At 44.0% G+C, this 18,888-nt stretch overlaps 1 protein-coding gene across 1 annotated transcript in view; it reads left to right on the top strand.

Annotated features, from left to right (window-relative positions):
- MYH10 (myosin heavy chain 10) overlaps positions 1–18,888 on the top strand; it is a 103,354-nt gene that overhangs the window by 14,025 nt on the left and 70,441 nt on the right. Inside the window, exon 3 of the mRNA XM_084298444.1 lies at positions 1,493–1,649. Within this exon, the coding sequence (XP_084154570.1) occupies positions 1,493–1,649 (157 nt within the window). The remainder of the gene's footprint in view (positions 1–1,492; positions 1,650–18,888) is intronic.

The following is an 18,888-nucleotide window of genomic DNA, read 5'->3' on the forward strand; positions in this document are numbered from 1 at the left end:
TAACACTGCCAAAACTTGCTTGATTTTTTCCTTTCATTTAAAAGAAGAAAAAAACAACCAAACAAAAACAAAACAAAACAATGGATTTAGAAGAGATGGGAGCCACTAGTGCTTTGGGTGCCTAGCACTTTTGGGTGCTCAGGGCGACACCATGACTGAACTATTTGTTGGTATAGCTCAAGGCTGTCTTGCTGTGACCTTACCTTTGACACTTAGTAAAGCCCACACAGCTGGACCAGATTCAGCTGGAACTCCTAGTTGACAAAATGAGTGGTTTGCTGTATGTTTTTCTTCCATCCCTATATAATAAGTATCAGCAGCTTTATAGGTATATGTGTGTACATATCACATACACGATAACTTCTGTAGAGCAGCGATTGAACCGTTCTCCAGTTATCTTTGATACTTAATTCTTACAGAAATGTGGTGCTTTATGTATCGCTTGCAACGTGTGCTGAATTTTATAAAAATTGATTTTTTTGGTGTAAACAGAAATCCCTCGATAAGAGGACATTACTCTTTGAATTCAAAACTTGTTCTTTAATCTCTTGATGATAGAGCACTCCTGATAGTGTTAAAGTTAGTACTGACCAGAAAGCAGGTTATGAAACGCCGCCCGCGGTGGCAGCTGCCAGGCTATCCATCACCTGGGAGAGGGAGGTGATGCCTCCAGGAGGAGGTTGCTTTGGGATTGAGAGAGACCGAGCAGAAACGAGATGCAATAATAACAGGAAAAAAGTAGGACAGCAGAAATAATTGGCTTTTTCCTTATCTAAGTTATTTACTAGAATAATTACTACTTAGTGCAAATAAGGGTTTGCTACTTGCAGAAGGTCTCTGTTCTCTGTTCTTATCCACCACTGGCAGTGCCAGCTGAAATGTTTATGAAGAATATGTCGTCTTTCTACTTCTTGAAGTCTGGTCTTCCACACGTTATATTTCAATGTAATATGTATTTCTTTAACATTGTGAAAAATTTTAAGATATTTAGTAGTTGACTTTTTTTTCCCCCTCCATACAGTGTGATGCAGAGAATGTCTGGCCCCTGTTGTAAGCTCCTTATCTTTGTTTAATTTAAAAATTCATACAAGAAGATTATTGGAAAAATCAAGAATATTGATTCCTCCAAATATGAAAACTGTGAACAGGCATTTTACTGAAAGAGCTGAACATCAAAAGATGTTCATACTTCTGGAACTTTGCAGGTGGAAGGGAGACTTAAATATCGGTAGGAAAGAGATCATATGCTCTACTTTATAATTATCCATGTTTATCATCTATAAATTACTCTTTATGCAGGTAAAGAGCCTTTTAAGGGACCTAGAAACCAATAACTTGAATATAGCTTGTACTTAAAGTTGGTTAACAACATGGACCTTAATTATGTTGTAAGATAAATGTTATAACCTGTGAAAAAGTGTCTTGCTCTTTACGGTTTTATTTCAGTACTGTATTTACTAACAAAGCCCCTTTTTTTTTTCTTTTTTTTAAGACCTATTCAGGGCTGTTCTGCGTAGTTATAAATCCTTACAAGAACCTTCCGATTTATTCAGAAAACATCATCGAGATGTACAGGGGGAAGAAGCGCCATGAAATGCCACCGCACATTTATGCGATATCAGAATCTGCATACAGATGCATGCTGCAAGGTAAGACTGGACGATGTTAATTCGTTGATTGCTCTGAACTCCTTAATGTACCTAAAATTCCTGAACTTTGTTTGCCAGCTGTGTATTAGCTTCTAACACAATCAGAATTTCTTGTAGTATTCTAAGGAAAAGAAAATGCTTTCTACCTAGAACCTTAACCTTTCAGAATAGGAATAACTTGGAGCCTGACCCCTGTTGGCATGCTCCTCTGGCTTCCTGAGGCACAGAAGCAAACTGATGCTAATAGGAAGTGTACTGTGCCAGCTGGGGGCACTGGAAGTTGTAAGAGAAATTCTTTCTCCTACAAGGAAAAGAGATAAGATTGATGTCAAGAGCTGTTAGTGCGCTCTCTTTGAAGTTTGAATGAAGTAAGAATGAAAAAGTGCGACTGGAAAAGGGAAAGCTAAAGTCTTAACATCTTGTTTCTGTACTCCTGGAAAAATGTTGACATTTTGGCCCCTGACAGAACTAATCCAAAGTGACAATGAAACGGTGTGTTTTGAGTTCAAAGAAAGGTCAGTCAAATGCCTAATCCTGAAGATTTTTTTCTCCAAGCGGTATGGGTTTCATCCATAGTATAACAGTGTAACGTTACGATGGGCACACACTTTGGGTGGAAACTGAGAATTCTGACACTTACGTGAATGTGTTGAAACAAAAACACGCTGGTCTTGTGCAGTTGCTCTTCTGATACAGTGTATGGTGGAAACACAGCTGACACCGTCCTGTATCGGTTCATAGTTGGCTCTGGGGGTGGCTGTTTGTGCTTGGGATACTGAGCTGAAGACATCTGCATGCAGAATCTAGAAAAAACGTGTATAATGAAGATGCAGGCCTGAAAAATCTGCTGTGTTGTGCTGTAGGCCCGTTACAGGCATCCTGGGAGTGGGTTAAAAGCTATTTTATTCAGACAAACTAAGAAACTGCTTCTGCTACCAGGTTAACAAACCATTAATATGTAACAGCTTTTAGACAGATATTTCCTGTCTTTAAATAAATTGTATTAAGCCTTTGTTTCTTAGTTGTGCCCCTGTTTGTAGGGCTGCTTAATAAGAAACTGTCAGTTGTGTTTTTGCTGGGTGCTGAGCCCTTTTTTCATCCTAGGAACATCTCTGCCATCACCACTGAGAGGGGAGATGAGGGGGCACAGGCAAGCCACAGAAGAGCAGCAAACTGGGGTGGCCCAGATTGTCATGCTTCTTAACGAATATTTTGGGCTGGGTTTTACATTATGCTGTGGGAGAAAAATGATGGCCCCTTGACCAGAACAGCCCAACAGCTCAGGTCAGAGGATCCCTAGAAGTACACATTTGTGACAGAACAGAACAAACTTTAAAGGTCATCTTAATGAGTTCATCCATTCCTCAAAACTCGGTTTGTGGATAAGGGCTTCCCAACCCAGAAGCACAGTGTCTTTTGAAATTAACTTATGCTGTACTAGATCAGTACTGACTTATATCTCTGGAGATCTTGCCATGTGATGTCTGGAGATCTTGCTATGTGTACAAATTTTACAGGTTTTGGAAGGTGAAGCAAAACTTCTTTTGCATACCTTGGGTTACAATCTTGTTTTCTTTCCACACTGATACAAAGGATTTTATATTTTGTATCGGCTCTATTCACATCTTTCTACACTTGCTTTCTTATTGATTTTGGTAGTGTGAATTGTTTTCAATAGGAAAAAATGAGAATGTAGATTGGAATAAAAATAGCTGGAAACAATGCAACAGAAGCGTTTTATTATAGAATAATTTCTTCAAGGTTAACTAAATCTGTGTTTCTGGTGTCCTTCACCTGTTTGGAGCTGTTCCCTGTTTATTTTAGAAAGCGATTGAGATCAGCCAGGGAACTTTCCGTTGATGGCTTGCCTTCGCAGCTGCTTTGCTAAGGATAAGTAAAAGCTCTGGAATAGACGTTAGCAATTCTACATTTGGCAAACGTTTTACTTAGCAAACTGTTCTTGCCTGATTGGGTTAGTTTGGAAGAAGAGACCTCCAGAGGAGGGGAAAAAGAATGCTTCTGTTTTTTTTTCTAATGGACTTGGTGAAACTGTTTACAGACATTGCTTTACTTTGGAGGAAGGTGGGGTGCAGAGTTCTTCTGGACGTGTTTGCCTGAAGTATGAGACACATTGCTGATTATATTGGTGATTTCTCTGGCTTCCTGTATTCTTGTGAAGCAGTGATGATGATGAGACTACCTGGTGAATATTTAAAGTGGGATAAGTGGGAAGAGAGGTGTGGCACTACCATGCTCACTACTGGTCCTTCATTGCTTGCAGAGACTCTTGATGGGAGCTGGTGCAGAGGAACAAAGCAGCACTTGAGGGAACAGAATTTAAGGCTTCAGATAATGGAAAAATTACACTTGCAATTATAACAGTGGAGGTTATTTGGAGCATCAAATAATACTTGTCTTAACAGTAGGAGATTATTACAATATTCAACTTAATTTCTGTTTATCAGTTGCAGCACAAGGTCAAGTACTCAATGTACCAATAATTTGGTAGGGAGAGCTGGATTTTCCCTGCCAGCCAAGGATTTAACACAATGCAGTGTCCTTCATCTTCCAACTTTTTCTTATCTTTTGCTAGACTCTCCTAAATAAATGAAACAGAAAACTTGTGTAGGAAAATTTTGGCTAGTAGAAATAAGTATCTAACCAAGAACTAGCTGTTTTAATCTTGATGCTTCAGATTAAGTCATCAACAGTCTCTACTAACAAAGCTTTACTTGAAGCATAATCCTTGACAAAGATGCTTTTTCTGGGAACTTACTAACATGTGCTTATGGAACTTTCTCTACAGTTCACATCCATGTTAGTACACATAATTGCTTTGGGAGATGGGATAGTAGAGGGAGAGCAGGTTGGAGGTAGAGTTCTTATTCCAGTTAGATTGCAAATCATTATTTTGCTATTAAAGCATATTTTAGTTTCTTTTGATATGGGCGACTACTGTGTTTCCAGTATTTGACTTCTAGAACTTAATTAGTAGGATTCAGAACTGAGATTGAAACCATAGGAATGCAATTTCTTTAGATAATATGACCATACCCTTACAGAAATACCTTAACCATTAATTTGGTTGTTGGCTGCATTTTTCTGGCCTGCTCAGTGGTATTTTGTTCAGTATAATCATGTTTACTTTCCTTGTATTCATAACTACTAATTCTGTAGGTATTTGAGATGTGTTTACACTGATTACCAGGATACCTGGACCTGAGCTCTGTGTCTAAACACCCTGACTTCTTAAAAGGCAGTTTTTCTGTGCTGGTAGTCAAGGGCAGAAAGTAAGCTTGCTCATGCTGGGGCAATTAAGGCTTTCATGCCTTTAATTCAGAGCCCAGATGATTAGAGATGAACTTCAAGTTTCTGCTAATCTGAACCTTTGTATGTTTAAGACAATATTAGGGCTTACCCTAAAGCAGAAATCTTTATTTTGTTTATGAAAACAAAAAGGCTGTTGGTCAGCAGAAACAGAACTGGTGCATCTGAATAGTTACTCATCGTAAATGGTGCTGGGAATGCTCCATTTTGTTAAACTAGTGATACAAAGCTCGCCTGAAAGGGCTGTATGGGAGCACTGCTGGCTGCCAGTCATCAAACTGCTGCTCTGTTCTTGTCCCCTGGAAGAATTTCCTGCCGAGGACCTTCAGCACTGCAGGCATCCCAGGTCAGCTCTCATCTTGCCCTTCAGTGAGGAGGAGAATGGGCTGGAATCTGTTCTGGTATTTGTTAAGCAGGGAGGACAAAGGGTGGGGAGGGGAAAGAGCCAGAGAAACAGAATGTATTGAGGAAGCCCAGTTTCTCATTTCTGAGAGCAAATAGTGTTCTGCGGGGAGATGTATCACATTAGTGATAGCTGTCACAAGAAGGAATGGGGTAGAAAATTGTTTTTAATGGCTGTGTTGCAGATGGACAGCTCAACGGTGGTGCAGCCATGATGCGCGAAGGATTTGAGACAAACTTTGCAAAGCAAAGCAAACCTCCAGGGACTCCTTCATCTCCGAAGCACTGACTGCTCTGCAAGCGAGCCTTGCAGTAAAGATCGAGTGTGAACAGTGTTAGTACCAAGCAAGACTTCGGGTGCATTCAGATGATGACAGTCAGGATTTCCCGGCTGGAAAGGGCTCATTACCTGCTGTCCTGACCTCAGAAGGCAACACGCAATGTAGCTTTACATACTGGGTTTCCCCTCTCTCTCCCCTAGTAATTATTTTTCAAAGTAGTGTGGTAGTAGGCTAAGTGTTACGCAGGTGGTTTAGTGGATTTCTCCCGTGCTTTCTCTTCATTTTCCTAATGTTATGTTGGAGCAGTGAGCGCACATAACCCAGGGGCTTCTAGGCACACTGAATTGTTTAGCCCTAGACAGAAATCCTGTGCGTTTATGCATAGGGTTGGAGTAGGCATGTTTCACAAAAGAATCCCAGACAGCTTCTCAAAGCTGCTGGATAGTTGACATGGTCATAAGGAACTGGTGTCCTAATCCCTGTGACAACATTGACCTTAATTCTGTTTGGTAATACAATTTGCAAGACTTGCTGATGTTCTTCTGTACTGCTGAAAATGACAGGCAATGAGAAGCAAACATTTTGACAGGGACTAGGATTTTCACTAAAAATCTGATTTAGTATGGCTGAGCGTTCCCTTAGGAATGCCTTTTTCTGACTGACAATGGAGGCTTGACCCGATCGTGTGAAAGCAGCACTAACCTAAGTGGTAAAAGCACTAGAGAAAACTTGGCTTTCTCTTCTCCCCCTGTGCTTCTAGAGGAAGTATGGCAGTGTTTTATTAGGCCTCTTCATTCATTGACTCTTAAAAATGCTTTGGAGGAAATACTAAGGGAAGTTTGTTTGCTTTTGGTTGCCAAAGACCAGCTTGCCTACTGATATTACTCTTGTATAATTATACTTAGTCTCTCCTTTTTATCCTGTTTCCCCGAGGACGTCTTGATGAGCACTAAATTAGCGCTGATATTTTAGGACTGCCTTTAATCCTGTTCCAGGGAAGGTTTATCGGAAACTGCGTAATACGTGAACACTTGGTGTTGGACAAGCTGGCGCTGCCTGCAGGTGCAGTGTTCCTCTCCGTAAAACACCAGATTGACTTACATTTTTAAGTAATCTTGACTGAAGTCCTTCCTTTGGGGAACCGTTTTTTTTTTTTTTTTTTTTTTTTTTAACAGAAGAAAATAATGTAAACTAAAGGGTGGCAACCCTTTTCTGTAAAGGACTACTAAATATTCAAATGGCAGGGGAAAAGATTGCTATGAGATTAAGGAGCCTGGGAGCCATGACTAGCATTCTCATGTGAAGAGCACATAAAACCTGTTATATGTGCAATTAATATTCTTGGTATTTTCATAATAAATATTCTGACTTCTCAAAAGATTCCCCGAAGCTTTTTAACTACTCGCAAGGTGCAGGGTGGCAGTTTCAGCAGAACCATCTGCTTGGTAAGTGCAATGTGAAGGATTTGCAGGTCTCTTCATTGTTATGCTGATTTGTGTTTTCATTTTGTCTAATCAGGCTGGACCGGAATATGAATGCTTAGGTGACAATAACACAAAAATCAGGATTGCTTTGTATGCCAAATGGGATGTGATGCGCAATGGTTTTAATGGCTGGAAGGAGGGAAGGAGAATCTTAAAGGAAGAAATCAAGTAGAATAACTGAAATCCATCATGCTGAAACAGTCTTCCGCCTCATTATTTCTGAGGTTGAAGCAAAATGAGAAATGCTTGTCAGCCAGACTCATTGAGCAGTGCTTCATCTTTCTCTCCACTCTTCTGTTCCTTGGTGCCTGTCTACTTCAGTGACTCTGAGGTTATTTTGATAGCTTCATGCCTTATTAGACCATCTCTGACTGATAGCAATAGCAATCATTTATTGAACAAACTCAGCTAAGCTTATTTTCTAGGATGAGACTGTATCACCACAGTCTTGGCTTTTTTCAATGTTATTTCTGTTTGAGAAGCTTTCAGTAGGGCAGCACTTTGGACAGCAGTTCCTAACCTTTCTTTGTGTCAGAATGTGTTTGGAGCCCTGCTCTAATTGTTGTTCAACTTCAGGGTTACAAACTTAATTAGGCATAATGGTATTTACAATAAACTACTCTTTTCTTAACCCTCAGTTGCTTAGAAGCATTACTTGGAGTGGTTAACTTAATTTGCGTGTGCGCAACTTCAAGAAGTAACTTTTGCATACTTAAAAATGAGACAGGAGTGACAAAGGTTACGTGAGCGTTCTCAGTTCCTTCAATTCTTAGTTTCTTCAGTGCCTGGTGGCTTCCCCTGCTTTGGAGAAAGCAGCAGGTTAGCCAGTTCCAGTGTCCTTTTAGTCCATCATCCGACCAAATGATAACTTGATGATGTACTGTGTAAGCTGACCTCATAACTGATTTGTGACTCTGATAGCCTACAGACAGGAATTCAAGACCAAGTGCATTTAACTTTTGAAATCATTCATGAGATGAATGATTAACCCTGGCTGCACGTACAGACTGGGCGATGAGACGCTGGAGAGCAACCTAGAAGAGAGGGATCTGGGGGTCGTGGTAGACAGCAAGTTGAATATGAGCCAGCAGTGTGCCCTGGCAGCCAGGAGGGCCAATCGTGTCCTGGGGTGCATCAAGCACGGCATCGCTAGTAGGTCAAGGGAGGTGATTGTCCCGCTCTACTCTGCGCTGGTGCGGCCTCACCTCAAGTACTGTGTGCAGTTCTGGGCACCACAGTATAAGAAGGACATGAAACTGTTGGAAAGTGTCCAGAGGAGGGCTATGAAGATGGTGAAAGGCCTGGAGGGGAAGACGTACGAAGAATGGCTGAGGTCACTGGGCCTGTTCAGCCTGGAGAAGAGGAGGCTGAGGGGAGACCTCATCACAGTCTACAACTTCCTCGTAAGGGGGTGTCGAGAGGCAGGAGACCTTTTCTCCATTAACACCAGTGACAGGACCCACGGGAATGGGGTTAAGCTAAGGCAGGGGAAATTTAGGCTTGACATCAGGAGGGGGTTCTTCACAGAGAGGGTGGTTGCACACTGGAACAGGCTCCCCAGGGAAGTGGTCACTGCACCGAGCCTGTCTGAATTTAAGAAGAGATTGGACTGTGCACTTAGGCACATGGTCTGAACTTTTGGGTAGACCTGTGCGGTGTCAAGAGTTGGACTTGATGATCCTTAAGGGTCCCTTCCAACTCAGGATATTCTATGATTCTATGAATCATTTCGTGCCGTTACTCAACCAGCACCTTCTGTTGGAACCCTGTTCCACAGTTCTCCTTCAGTTTAAACTCCACTTATTTCTAGGTAGTTGTGAAATTAAAAAATTCCTTTCTGCTTGTCTATTTGGTTTTATCCTTTAGATGCCATACTTGCTCCTTGTGCAAAACGCATAACTGTGCTCTGATCTTGAGAGCGCGTTGCGGTGTCACAGCGCTGCTGGGCGATGCGTGGCTCCACACAGTCGCTGGTTTTTGTCACTCACATCTGTGTTCCCCTGGAGTGTTGAACTAAGAGTTGAGCTCCGCTGTAACTGCTGCCAATATCAACTGCAGGAGCTCCTTTTTCCTCTGCCCTCCTGCTACTACATTTCTTTGCTGTGTTCTGGTGAGGAAACAAGTAGGAGCAAATGGAGAGAAGTGGTGAGGGGCTGGTGGTGTGCTGCTCTTCGTTGTCAGTACTCCAAGGCTCATGTCACCAACATGGTTATCAATGTGCATCTCAGTGCAAGCTTCTGGTGCTTTTCTAGCTTCGTAACCAGGAGCAATGGTATCATCTAGGATCCTTTTGCTTGTCTGCCCTTGATGCTTTCAGGTATTTGGCTGCTTAGATACTCCTGGCAGCCTTGGTGCATTTTCTTCAGTGGCTCAGAGTTGCAAGGTGTTTTGCATGTGAATGGAAGGCTTTCAGAATGGCTTTCCAAATACTGGGGGCAATAGGATTCTTTTTATTCCAGGGCTTTTTTTTTTTTTCTGGGGGTGCTGGTAAGGCCATCAGCTGACATGTAGAAGGAAAATTCAGAGAATTTTTAGAAAAAAGAGAAATTCAGAAAAAAAGAGAAAGCAAAGCAATCCTAGCTCTGTCTTTGCTAGTAAAGAACTTGGGGAAGTTCTCAGGCTGGGAAGTTTTTCTGTTTTTTGTTTTAGGAAGGTGATGTCAGAATCATCCTGAAGTTGCAGGGTTAGTAAACAGAAAAATGATGGCAGTGCACTGCAGGAACCAGGTTCTCCATGTCGGAGGTAGCGGCTGCACACAAACACGTGGCACGCAGCTGCCGTGCTACCGAAGCACCCGGACGGTAGCCACGGGTCACGGTCTCGGAGATTCCTTTTCAGATGCAGGAACCTGAAGAGCAGCACGTGTCATCTGCCAAACGTGTTGGTGGAAGCTGCTCCAAAGTATAAATCCAGCCTTTGCAGGAACATACACGTGTACAAAGGCCCAGTCTGGCTTTTCTAAGGAGACATCATGCCTCTCAAACGTGCTGACCTGTGAGTGGGTCTGCGTGGACAAGAGGTCATCTAACATCACGTTATGTGGCTTTTCAGAATTAGCTTGCTAATGATCCTTACAACAGGCTCGTGGGTAACTGCAATGTGGGGAAAGGCCACAGCATACGTGAAGGACTGGCTAAAGACCACCCAGTCCTATTCACTCTTTTCTGCTTTCTATGGCTTGGTGGGGTCACTGCTGAAAATCCCATGGAACATCTGCTTGTGTTCGTGCTCCTTACTTACTTTTTTTTTTTTCCTCTGGAAAAAGAGAAGGGGTTCTGTGATGAACCTTGGCTTTTATTTATTTTTGGGGTAGCGAAAATAAGTGCCCAGTGTGAAGGACTGTATCTCAGAGCTTACAGTATTCAAGTGGCACATGGGTTGTACTGCGAGGTATAAGCTTACCTTAGCGATGTTACTGCTTGGAGCTGTTACTGCTTTAGTAGGAGCTCTTGGATGAACCAGAGCTGTAGCAATCTAAATTCATTGGTCAGCAATAGTTAAATCTCAGGTAGAGAATGGGATCAAACCAGGGAATGCTGTGCCCTAAACTTGAATACGTGTGCATCTTTGGTGCTTTGTGCAGCTCTGGCCTTTCCCTGTCCTGGGAGGAGAGGAAATAAGACGGGAAAACATTCAAAGAACAACTCGAGTTATCAAAATTGCATTCAGCATGGGAATGATAACTGAGGTCAGAAAAAACAAGTCTAAATCTGAAATGGCACAGGGAGAGGGAACCATGATCGTGCCTCCCACCCATCTCTTCCTATGCAAGAACAAAGGGTCATTAATTGAAATTCACAAGCGACATGTACAAAACAACAAAAGCAATCTTTAAACAGCATAGCTAAACCACGGTAGTGTGTGCCTCAAGATACAGTGGCTGCTGAAAACCTGTGCTTGTCAAAAAAGCAATTTGAAGAATTCATAAACTTAGAGCCTGAGGCTGACGGATCAGGAAGCTGCAGGAGAATGTGCTGGCTACTGGGAAAGTGTTCTGGGAAAACATCCTTACCTGCTCATTTTGGTCGTATATCCCAGCTTCCACCCACTGTTGGAGTACGACACTGATACGGTCCTGCTCTATCTGCCTAGATCAGGAGGCTCACCTGTAACCTGCAGACAGAAGGGCCTGAGGTCGGGGTGTAACAACCGCCCGCGCCTGCCTAAGGCTGGTGGCTCTGGAGCACGGTGGGTGAGCGGGTGTCCTGCTGAGCAGTGCCTGGGGGGGCAGGAGGCTGCTCACAGCTGGCTTCAAGAGCTGGCGAGGCTGTCAGAAGCTGTATTGCAGTTCTTAGCTCTATGGCACCACATTAAACTCAGTTACTTGTTCTTGGGGTCTTTCCTTAAGTATTATTTCTCACTACACGGAAGCGTTAAACTGGCCATGAAGAGTCAACTGGTGAAATGGCATTTTCTTTCTTTAAATAGTTCTTCGTGATTGCATTCAACATCTCAAAGGAAATAGATCTAAAAGATGAGGTGGTGGTTCTATTTGCCTTTACAAAAAGCATAGGGAAGTGTTGTCTTTAGCATGGGGATGAAATCAGAGTTGTCAAAAATTATTACAGTGTTTATCAATTTTTCTTATCCTTGTTTTTTTTCATTTCCCTTTCTTACTGAAGACTAATGCTGGAAGAAGGGGCATTAGGTGCTGGAACTGTGAGGAGAAAAGCTGTAGCTGAAGGGGAAATGCTGTTCCTTACCCCTCTTCATGGTCTTCATAGGGGTGTACTGGGAGACTTCTTTTCCCCTCTTCGTTGCACATCAGATTTTTAGGTGGAAGCGGTGTTAGGCTACGTAAGCAGCATTCAAAGTTATTTTGTGAACAGTTAATGAGCACTTCTGATAGGGAAATTAAAAAATACTTAGCAGCAGATACAGAAAACTGTCAGATGAATGTTAATCCTCTATTCTTCCAGAAGCAGCCGTTTGCATCAGGTCTGTGTGCTCGAGGGGGAGAGAGCGAGGGAAGGTTTTGAGACTTTGCCCCCAGTGACTACCGTAAGGAACAGGCGGTGCTCGTGTGTAGTCAGTAGTTGAGGGAGAAGTGCCTGCACACATGCATGTGAGTAAAAGCTCTTCTGGCCATAAGGAAATGAGCATCTTGGGAGTTGTTTCATCTGAAGGCAGGATTTAGATCATGAAACTTCAAGTTGTTGAGGTGAAGAAGTTTGAGAACTTGCTGATGATGTAGGTGGCAGGAGCAGGGTAAGTGTGGTGTTTGTTTTCAGCTTCTGGCTTTCTTTAAAAACTATCAAAACTTAGGCTTCAAGGAAATTTGTTTAGAACACAAGAAAGCAGCCTTAACGTGTGTCCTTTGAGGAAAGGATGCCAATATTTGGCATTAAAGACTACCCACCCACCCCTTACGATGTTAATTGGTGAGAAAAGCAACAAATCGCTGCAGGACACTCGTGGGTGGTTGCCCTCTACCCTTCTGTACCTAGAAGATACCCTTTAAGCACCGCAGTGCTGGGGCTGGCATCTCAAGCTTTTGTCTCTTGAAATTCTTTGCAGGACAGTAACCGTGGCTCGTACAAGTTGCTTAGGACAACATTTTGGAATTTGGTAGTATTTGGTGGTTCAGAGTTACAACAATTTTATTGCTGGAGAATGGAGATGTGGGAGGCCTGTGCACCAGGCCTGGGACTTGGGATGGTTTCAGTGAAACCCATTCCTCAAAGGGCCAAGGACAAAAAGCCGAACTGCTGGCCACGTTGTGTTCAAGTCGAAAAGCCTGGCCATGTCCTGTGATCACACTTGCTATTTTCCCGAACTTGTAGAGTTCAGGCAGAATGAAATAGCTTAGGAAGAGCCCACTAGAGTGTGTTGGTTCGTAGCCAGTTTTGTTAAGTGGTTTGTGCCTGCTTAATTGTTTGGGAGGGAGAGGAGCAGAAGTAAATTAGCGAGCCTAAATGATAGATATGACTGCTCGAGGACCTCCCTGAATCATTGTTTCGGTTGACAATGTAACCTTTGTCTAGACAAAATTGTACTACATGGGAAACAACGATTTAAGCAGGGTTGATGGAGATTAGAAACCACTGCTATGCTGAGTACTCTACAGTCTAAATAAACCTTTTCCAGCTTGTGGTTGCCAACTACTACTAATCTTATGTTACTTCTAAGCAGTATGCAAATATAACTGAAAAGCAAGCACTGGGATGGCCTGAGTCGGAGATTTAGGAGTTGCTCATTTCTACTGGGAAAGCTCATGGGGAGCCGCAGATCAGGCTGGGAACTGCTCATCTGTATCATCTGGGGAGCAATAAGCATAAACAAGTCCTTGCAGCTCTAGCTGGGGCAGTTTAGGAACTTGCTGCCTTACGGATCGTTAGTGCCCTCCAGCGAAGTTGCGTTAAACCCTGGTGTGAGAACCAGTCGTTGGCTTTGCCGGGGTTTCAGCGACAGGAGTTGCTCTGGCTGGCCCGACAGGCACACAACGCAGTGCTGGGAGCGCTCTCCCAGCCGAATTGTGGTGCTGCTGTGCCGCTGGTACTGGCAGGGCCTTCCCCTGGGCCGTCCCGCAGCGTGCTCAGCCCGCGGCGCTGTGCTGCATCCCTCGCCTTCCTGCAGGCTGAAGGCTGCTGTGGTTCTCTGCTCTCCTCCTGACCTGCCGCAGCTGCCCTGCTCAAACACCTGAATAAACCCGGTGTTATCTTGCAGGCTGGGGGGGTTGTAAGTGTTACAAATCCATAGCTGCTTGAATGGCTTTGTTAGGGAAGAAACGTCTTGTCTCGTAATTTCTCTTCACAGATGTAGCAAATCTGTTCTCATCTCTAAGCTAGGCTTACCAGGCTTCCCTTGGGGTGCTAAATAAAGCAGGGGAGAGACTGACAGTGAAGGCATAATGCTTGAGCTTCTTCAAACTTAGAAAATGATTTTTATTCTTTCTGTCTCGTCCTCACTATCTGGTGTATAATGGAGAATCAACCCACGGTTTCATTAAGTGGGCAGGACGTAGTCTGACAGCTATTTGTTTTCTCCTTTTATGCTGATTAAGCCCTGGCTAGCAAATCTGAAAACAAATGCCACATTTTTTCTTTAGGAATTTGGGTAATTTCAAGCTAATGTTGCCAATGCCTAACACTCGACTTCTAAAATAGCCTCAATTCATAGCTTGCTTCATTCTTCCAGGATGTGATGATGCTGTGTTAGGTTGGCTGTTTGTGCAGCAGCCTGGGCTATCTGGGGTGAAGAATAATGAGTGTGGTCATGAACTCGGCTGCAGACGTGCGAGAAATTCTTGTCTGCAGCGTATGGTTTGCCATAAACAAGTTGTAGGGTAAACCATGGCTGGGTTTGACTGACCTCTACCATGCTTCATTTAATAATAATTAACTCGAGGTACTTAGCAGTCAGTCAGCAAGCAAAACCGAAGCGTGGCTGTTGTGAAACAGCTTGTTATCTCAGACCTCGCCTCCTCTAGAGTAGGGGATAGAACCATGGTTCTTCATGGCATTTTTTTTGAACTTCACAAATTATAGGAGCATCTATGTGGTTTCTTTATCAGTGTGCCTGTCCCCGTAGTGATGAGGTGCTTTCTCAGCCCTTCATGAAAGGTTTGGATCTATTTGGAGCATGCCTTGGCGTAAGTGTATGAAGAACACTGGAGGCCAGACAGCTCCTGGTCTGTCAAACGTGGTTTGTGGCAGTTCCCTGCGTAAGCTGCCTGGCTTGTAGGCAGAGGAAGTGTAGCAGACACAGTCTCCCTGTCTTGTATCGTGTTGTGTGGGAAATTCTAGGTAAACAGCCACGGTTGGGAATTAGTAATTGATTTAAATACAACAGCGCTGTGCACTCCTGTCTTTGAAGTGGACGGCACGGGGCTGGAGGACGAGGTAGGGTGTAATTCTTTGTGGACTGGTGTCTGGGCCACTCCGGGGCTTTCCAGTGAGTTGTGTGGAAAAAGTGGGAGTGCTGATGAAACTAAACTATTAAGTATTATTATTCTAAATCTTAAAGCCACTGGATAACATCGAGGAGTGGGAGTGCATCTGAATTTGATCTTCTGGCATAAACTGCAGCATTACACATTTTAGGACAATTGAGAGAAACTTGCAGAAATTCTTAATAGTTTCAAAGCAATTTGACTTAAAAAGAACTTTTAAAATATGAATAAGCCAATGGTGACAAGAAGGAAAAAAGTAAATGCAGTTTCAGGGTGATAATTTTTTCCCCTAAAGATAAGGGTGCAGGTGCCCTTGATCACTGTTAATCTCCAGCAGTTCCTTCCAGCTTGTAGAAGAATAGTGCAACTGCCCTAGCTGCCTTTCTTGAAGATGGCTGTGATGTATCCCTGTGTCACCTGAAACCTCCTGAAGAGAGACAGTAACCTCCCAGAGACGTGGTCCAGCACCCTGAGCACTGGTGGATGCGTCCCGTCGGGTCCTTCGGGCATGTGCAGGCTCAGGTTCCTGAAGTTGGTAATGGCTGATTAAATTTAGGTGCTATAGTTGTAGTGTCAGCTTCATAGTGTTAGCAAATTACATGCTTTCTAAAACATTCACTTGAATGCTTAATGGGTTACTGTTGGCAAAATACTGACTGTGTTCCTATAAGCTGCCTTTGTCTCTGTGGAGTTGCAGAACATACACCAAAGGACGATGACTAAGCTGTACGTAGCAAAGGCTATTGCACAACTGAAGGTAGAGGTGAAATGTAGGATAAGCAGTGCTATGGCAGGAATCTCATGGGGAGCAGAAGCGTCGGGTATATTTGGTCTGCAGTAAGGTAGGTCCTCAGCAAACAAACTTGTGCCTGTCAGTCTTCCTGTTATGCTCTGGAGATGTTTGTTGCAAGTCGCTTCGTAGTGTTAAGTGTTTGGTAGTTTATGGAGTAACTAGGCAACATTTTAAAGATCAACACAAAATATACAGGCATGCTTCATCTCTGTAACCAGATCTTTTTCCATGCTTATCAGTCTAGTGGGACTTTTCTTGATTTTAAAAAAGTTATTCAAAGCTTGAAGTCCAAGAATGGCAAATTGTCAGACCACCTGTCTCCTTTATAATTTTGTGGCTTTTATTCACAGGATTGGGTCATACTCTGCAGCAAAATCTGTGCTGATGGGAAGGTCTCTTTCCTGGAGGCAGTGACCCATTTTCACAAAACTTGTCAGGAATTCAACTTTTAAATCTCTTTGAATTGACTGATATCTGAGCCTGTTAACCTACAGTAGAGGACAAATATCTGTAGAGCTTCCAAGCCCAACAACATCCACAGCAAACAAAGGAATTAGCGAGGTTATCGAGCTCCTCTTAGTTTGGCTACTACACGTGAATATTAAGTGCTGTCTAAAAATAAAGCCCTCTGTTCCCCCTACACCACCACCCCTTTTGGGGAAGATAACAATTTGTCCCACTGGAATAAATCGCAGAAGTCCCTCTCCTCCCCGCCAAACAAAGCAGCAGCCTCTTTAGTTATGCCTGCTACAGAGTCGAGGCTGGCCTTTGCTCACTGCTTGGCAGGTATTTGATGCTGTGGAGAAATAAACGGGGAGGAGTGTCAGAATGGGTGACTTGGAGGAGTCTTGGTGCTGAGGGATGGCCCTCAGTGTAACCGCAGATGAGAAGGGTGCCCTCTGACCTCCTCCACTGGCAGGAACAGCAGGGAGGGGTGTGTAGTCCCCCATAGCTCTGTCTTTAACCTGTCTTGGGAAAGCAGGTTATAACTCCTATTTGTCCTTTTTCTAACTAACCTTTTTATCTCGGCACGCTTTTTTTCCCCATGTTCCTACCAAGGTGTTCTTAACCTAGATGCTCGTGAGTGGAGAGGGAGGCGCCGGTCTCTGCTCCCTGGTGACCACGACGGGACACAGGGGAGCGGCCCAGTGCTGTGCTGGGGGCTCAGGCTGGGCCTTAGGAAAAACTCATTTTCCATCAGGGTGGCCAAACACTGGGACAGGCGTCCTAGTGAGGTGCCCGATTCTCCATGCTGTCCGTGAGGGCTCTGGGGCAATTCCCTTGTTAATACCCTGAACTTCTGGTTAGCCCGAAGAGGTCAGGCAGGTGGACCAGATGATCTTTGTGGGCCCTTTCCAACTGAACCGTTCTCATCTAAATAAAGACCAGATGCAGAAGGGAAGGCGCTTATAGAAAGTGTGGGGTGATTCTGAGGAGGTGCATGTTTGTATGAAAGCTACAGCATTTTGTGGTGACAGCAAATCATACCAAAGTAAGGAGCTCCATGAAATCTGAAAGCAGGTAATGCAGCTGTGCAGCTGGTTTGATAAGCCTGTCTTCTTGTTAATAGGGTAGCTCACAAACTGGGCTTTTTAGTAGGGCTTTTCTTGTTCACTATGTGGGGTAGCCCCAAATGATTCTTCATTCATTCAGAATCAGATGGAGATGGTGGATCTGGGTGGTGGCTGTATCTTGATGTAGTAAGGGGTAACCAGAGCAAAGGCAGTTGTAGAGGGCGGGCATCTGTTTCCTTGCAAGCTGCTCTGTGGTAACATTTCTGTGCCTGCAGTGCTACTGCCTTTAGTTTTGCTATGAAACGTGAAGACAGATTCATCCTTTTCTGTGTGCTTATCTTCTACCAATTTATGAATGGCTGTAGTGTGACCAAAGCAGAACCAAGACAAGCTTTTAAGAAAAGCTGCTTTGTTAAAATACAGCCATTCCTTTGTAGGCGGGCTCTATAGCTTTGAGCTATGACTTTTCTGAACATCCTGCCTGAACCAATTACCCAACAAATGTATTTAATGTACATCTGGAATCTTCCCCAGAGTTAACAGGGGTTTTGTTAGGTCTGGTCTGTTATGGGGGGAAAGTTCTTCTATGGTTTGGAGGGAGGGAAGAGGAGGAGTAAAACATGCTTGTGTTCTAACAGTCGAAACTTATTTTACATATTTTCATGGTGATGTAAACACCAGGATCTATTCTTACGAGACACTCAAGCAGGAAAATGTGGCAACTTTTGCAACCAGGTTTGTTTGAGGAGCTGCCAGCTGTCCCCACAGGAGTGTACTCTGGGGAGATGTGAAGTAGGTTTAAGAGGGTATAGGAGAAAAACAGCTTTCAGAGCTGCAATTCTGCTTGTCTTTGTTTTCTGGTGATTCTCCTTGGCCTCTCTTTGAGGAGTCCAGCAGCCTGCACCGGGGAGGAGGCTCTGGCTGGGCAGTAGCAGGTGGTAGCACAGCGCCTGGCTCCTGCCCTGGGGCGTGAGTTTCCTCTGGGTGGGGGGGAGAGGAGAGCAAATGGTGAGCGGTGCTTCAGTGCCCGATACCTCCAGCTTCTAAATGTGTAAGTGGGTAGCTTAAGCTGATCTAGGGATTAGCTGTTCCCAAAAGAAAGGCCAAACATCACCACATCTCACTTATGCTAGCTACTCTTTTTTCCATTTTTATATAATTTTTCCGATAGGATTAGTTCCCTGCTGGTGTGAGTCCCTGATCTGCTGACCATAGGCCAGGCGACCACCCTCGCCAGCTCAAAGGATGCAGCAGGAACACGTGCTTGGGACGGGGGAGATGACACCTTCAGGTGGCAGAAGCCATTGGGTTGGGGACTGTCTGCAGCTCACCCAAGCCAGGGAATGGGCTTCTGTGGGGGCTTTAGGGTGACCAGAGCGTGGGCTGCTGCTGGAAAGGGGGGTTCTTGGGCTTTTCGTACGTGACTTCCAGTGACGGTGTGGCAGTGGTATAAACTGGGTGCTCAGGGTGCTGGGCTGGTTGAAAATGAAACTTCGTTAGCCGGATCAGCTGCTGGCACTAGCAGGGCTTGCCTCTGTGCAGTTGGT

The sequence above is a fragment of the Netta rufina genome (genome assembly GCF_964035555.1).
Source record: "Netta rufina genome assembly, chromosome: 19".
In the NCBI taxonomy this organism is placed as follows: Eukaryota; Metazoa; Chordata; class Aves; order Anseriformes; family Anatidae; genus Netta; species Netta rufina.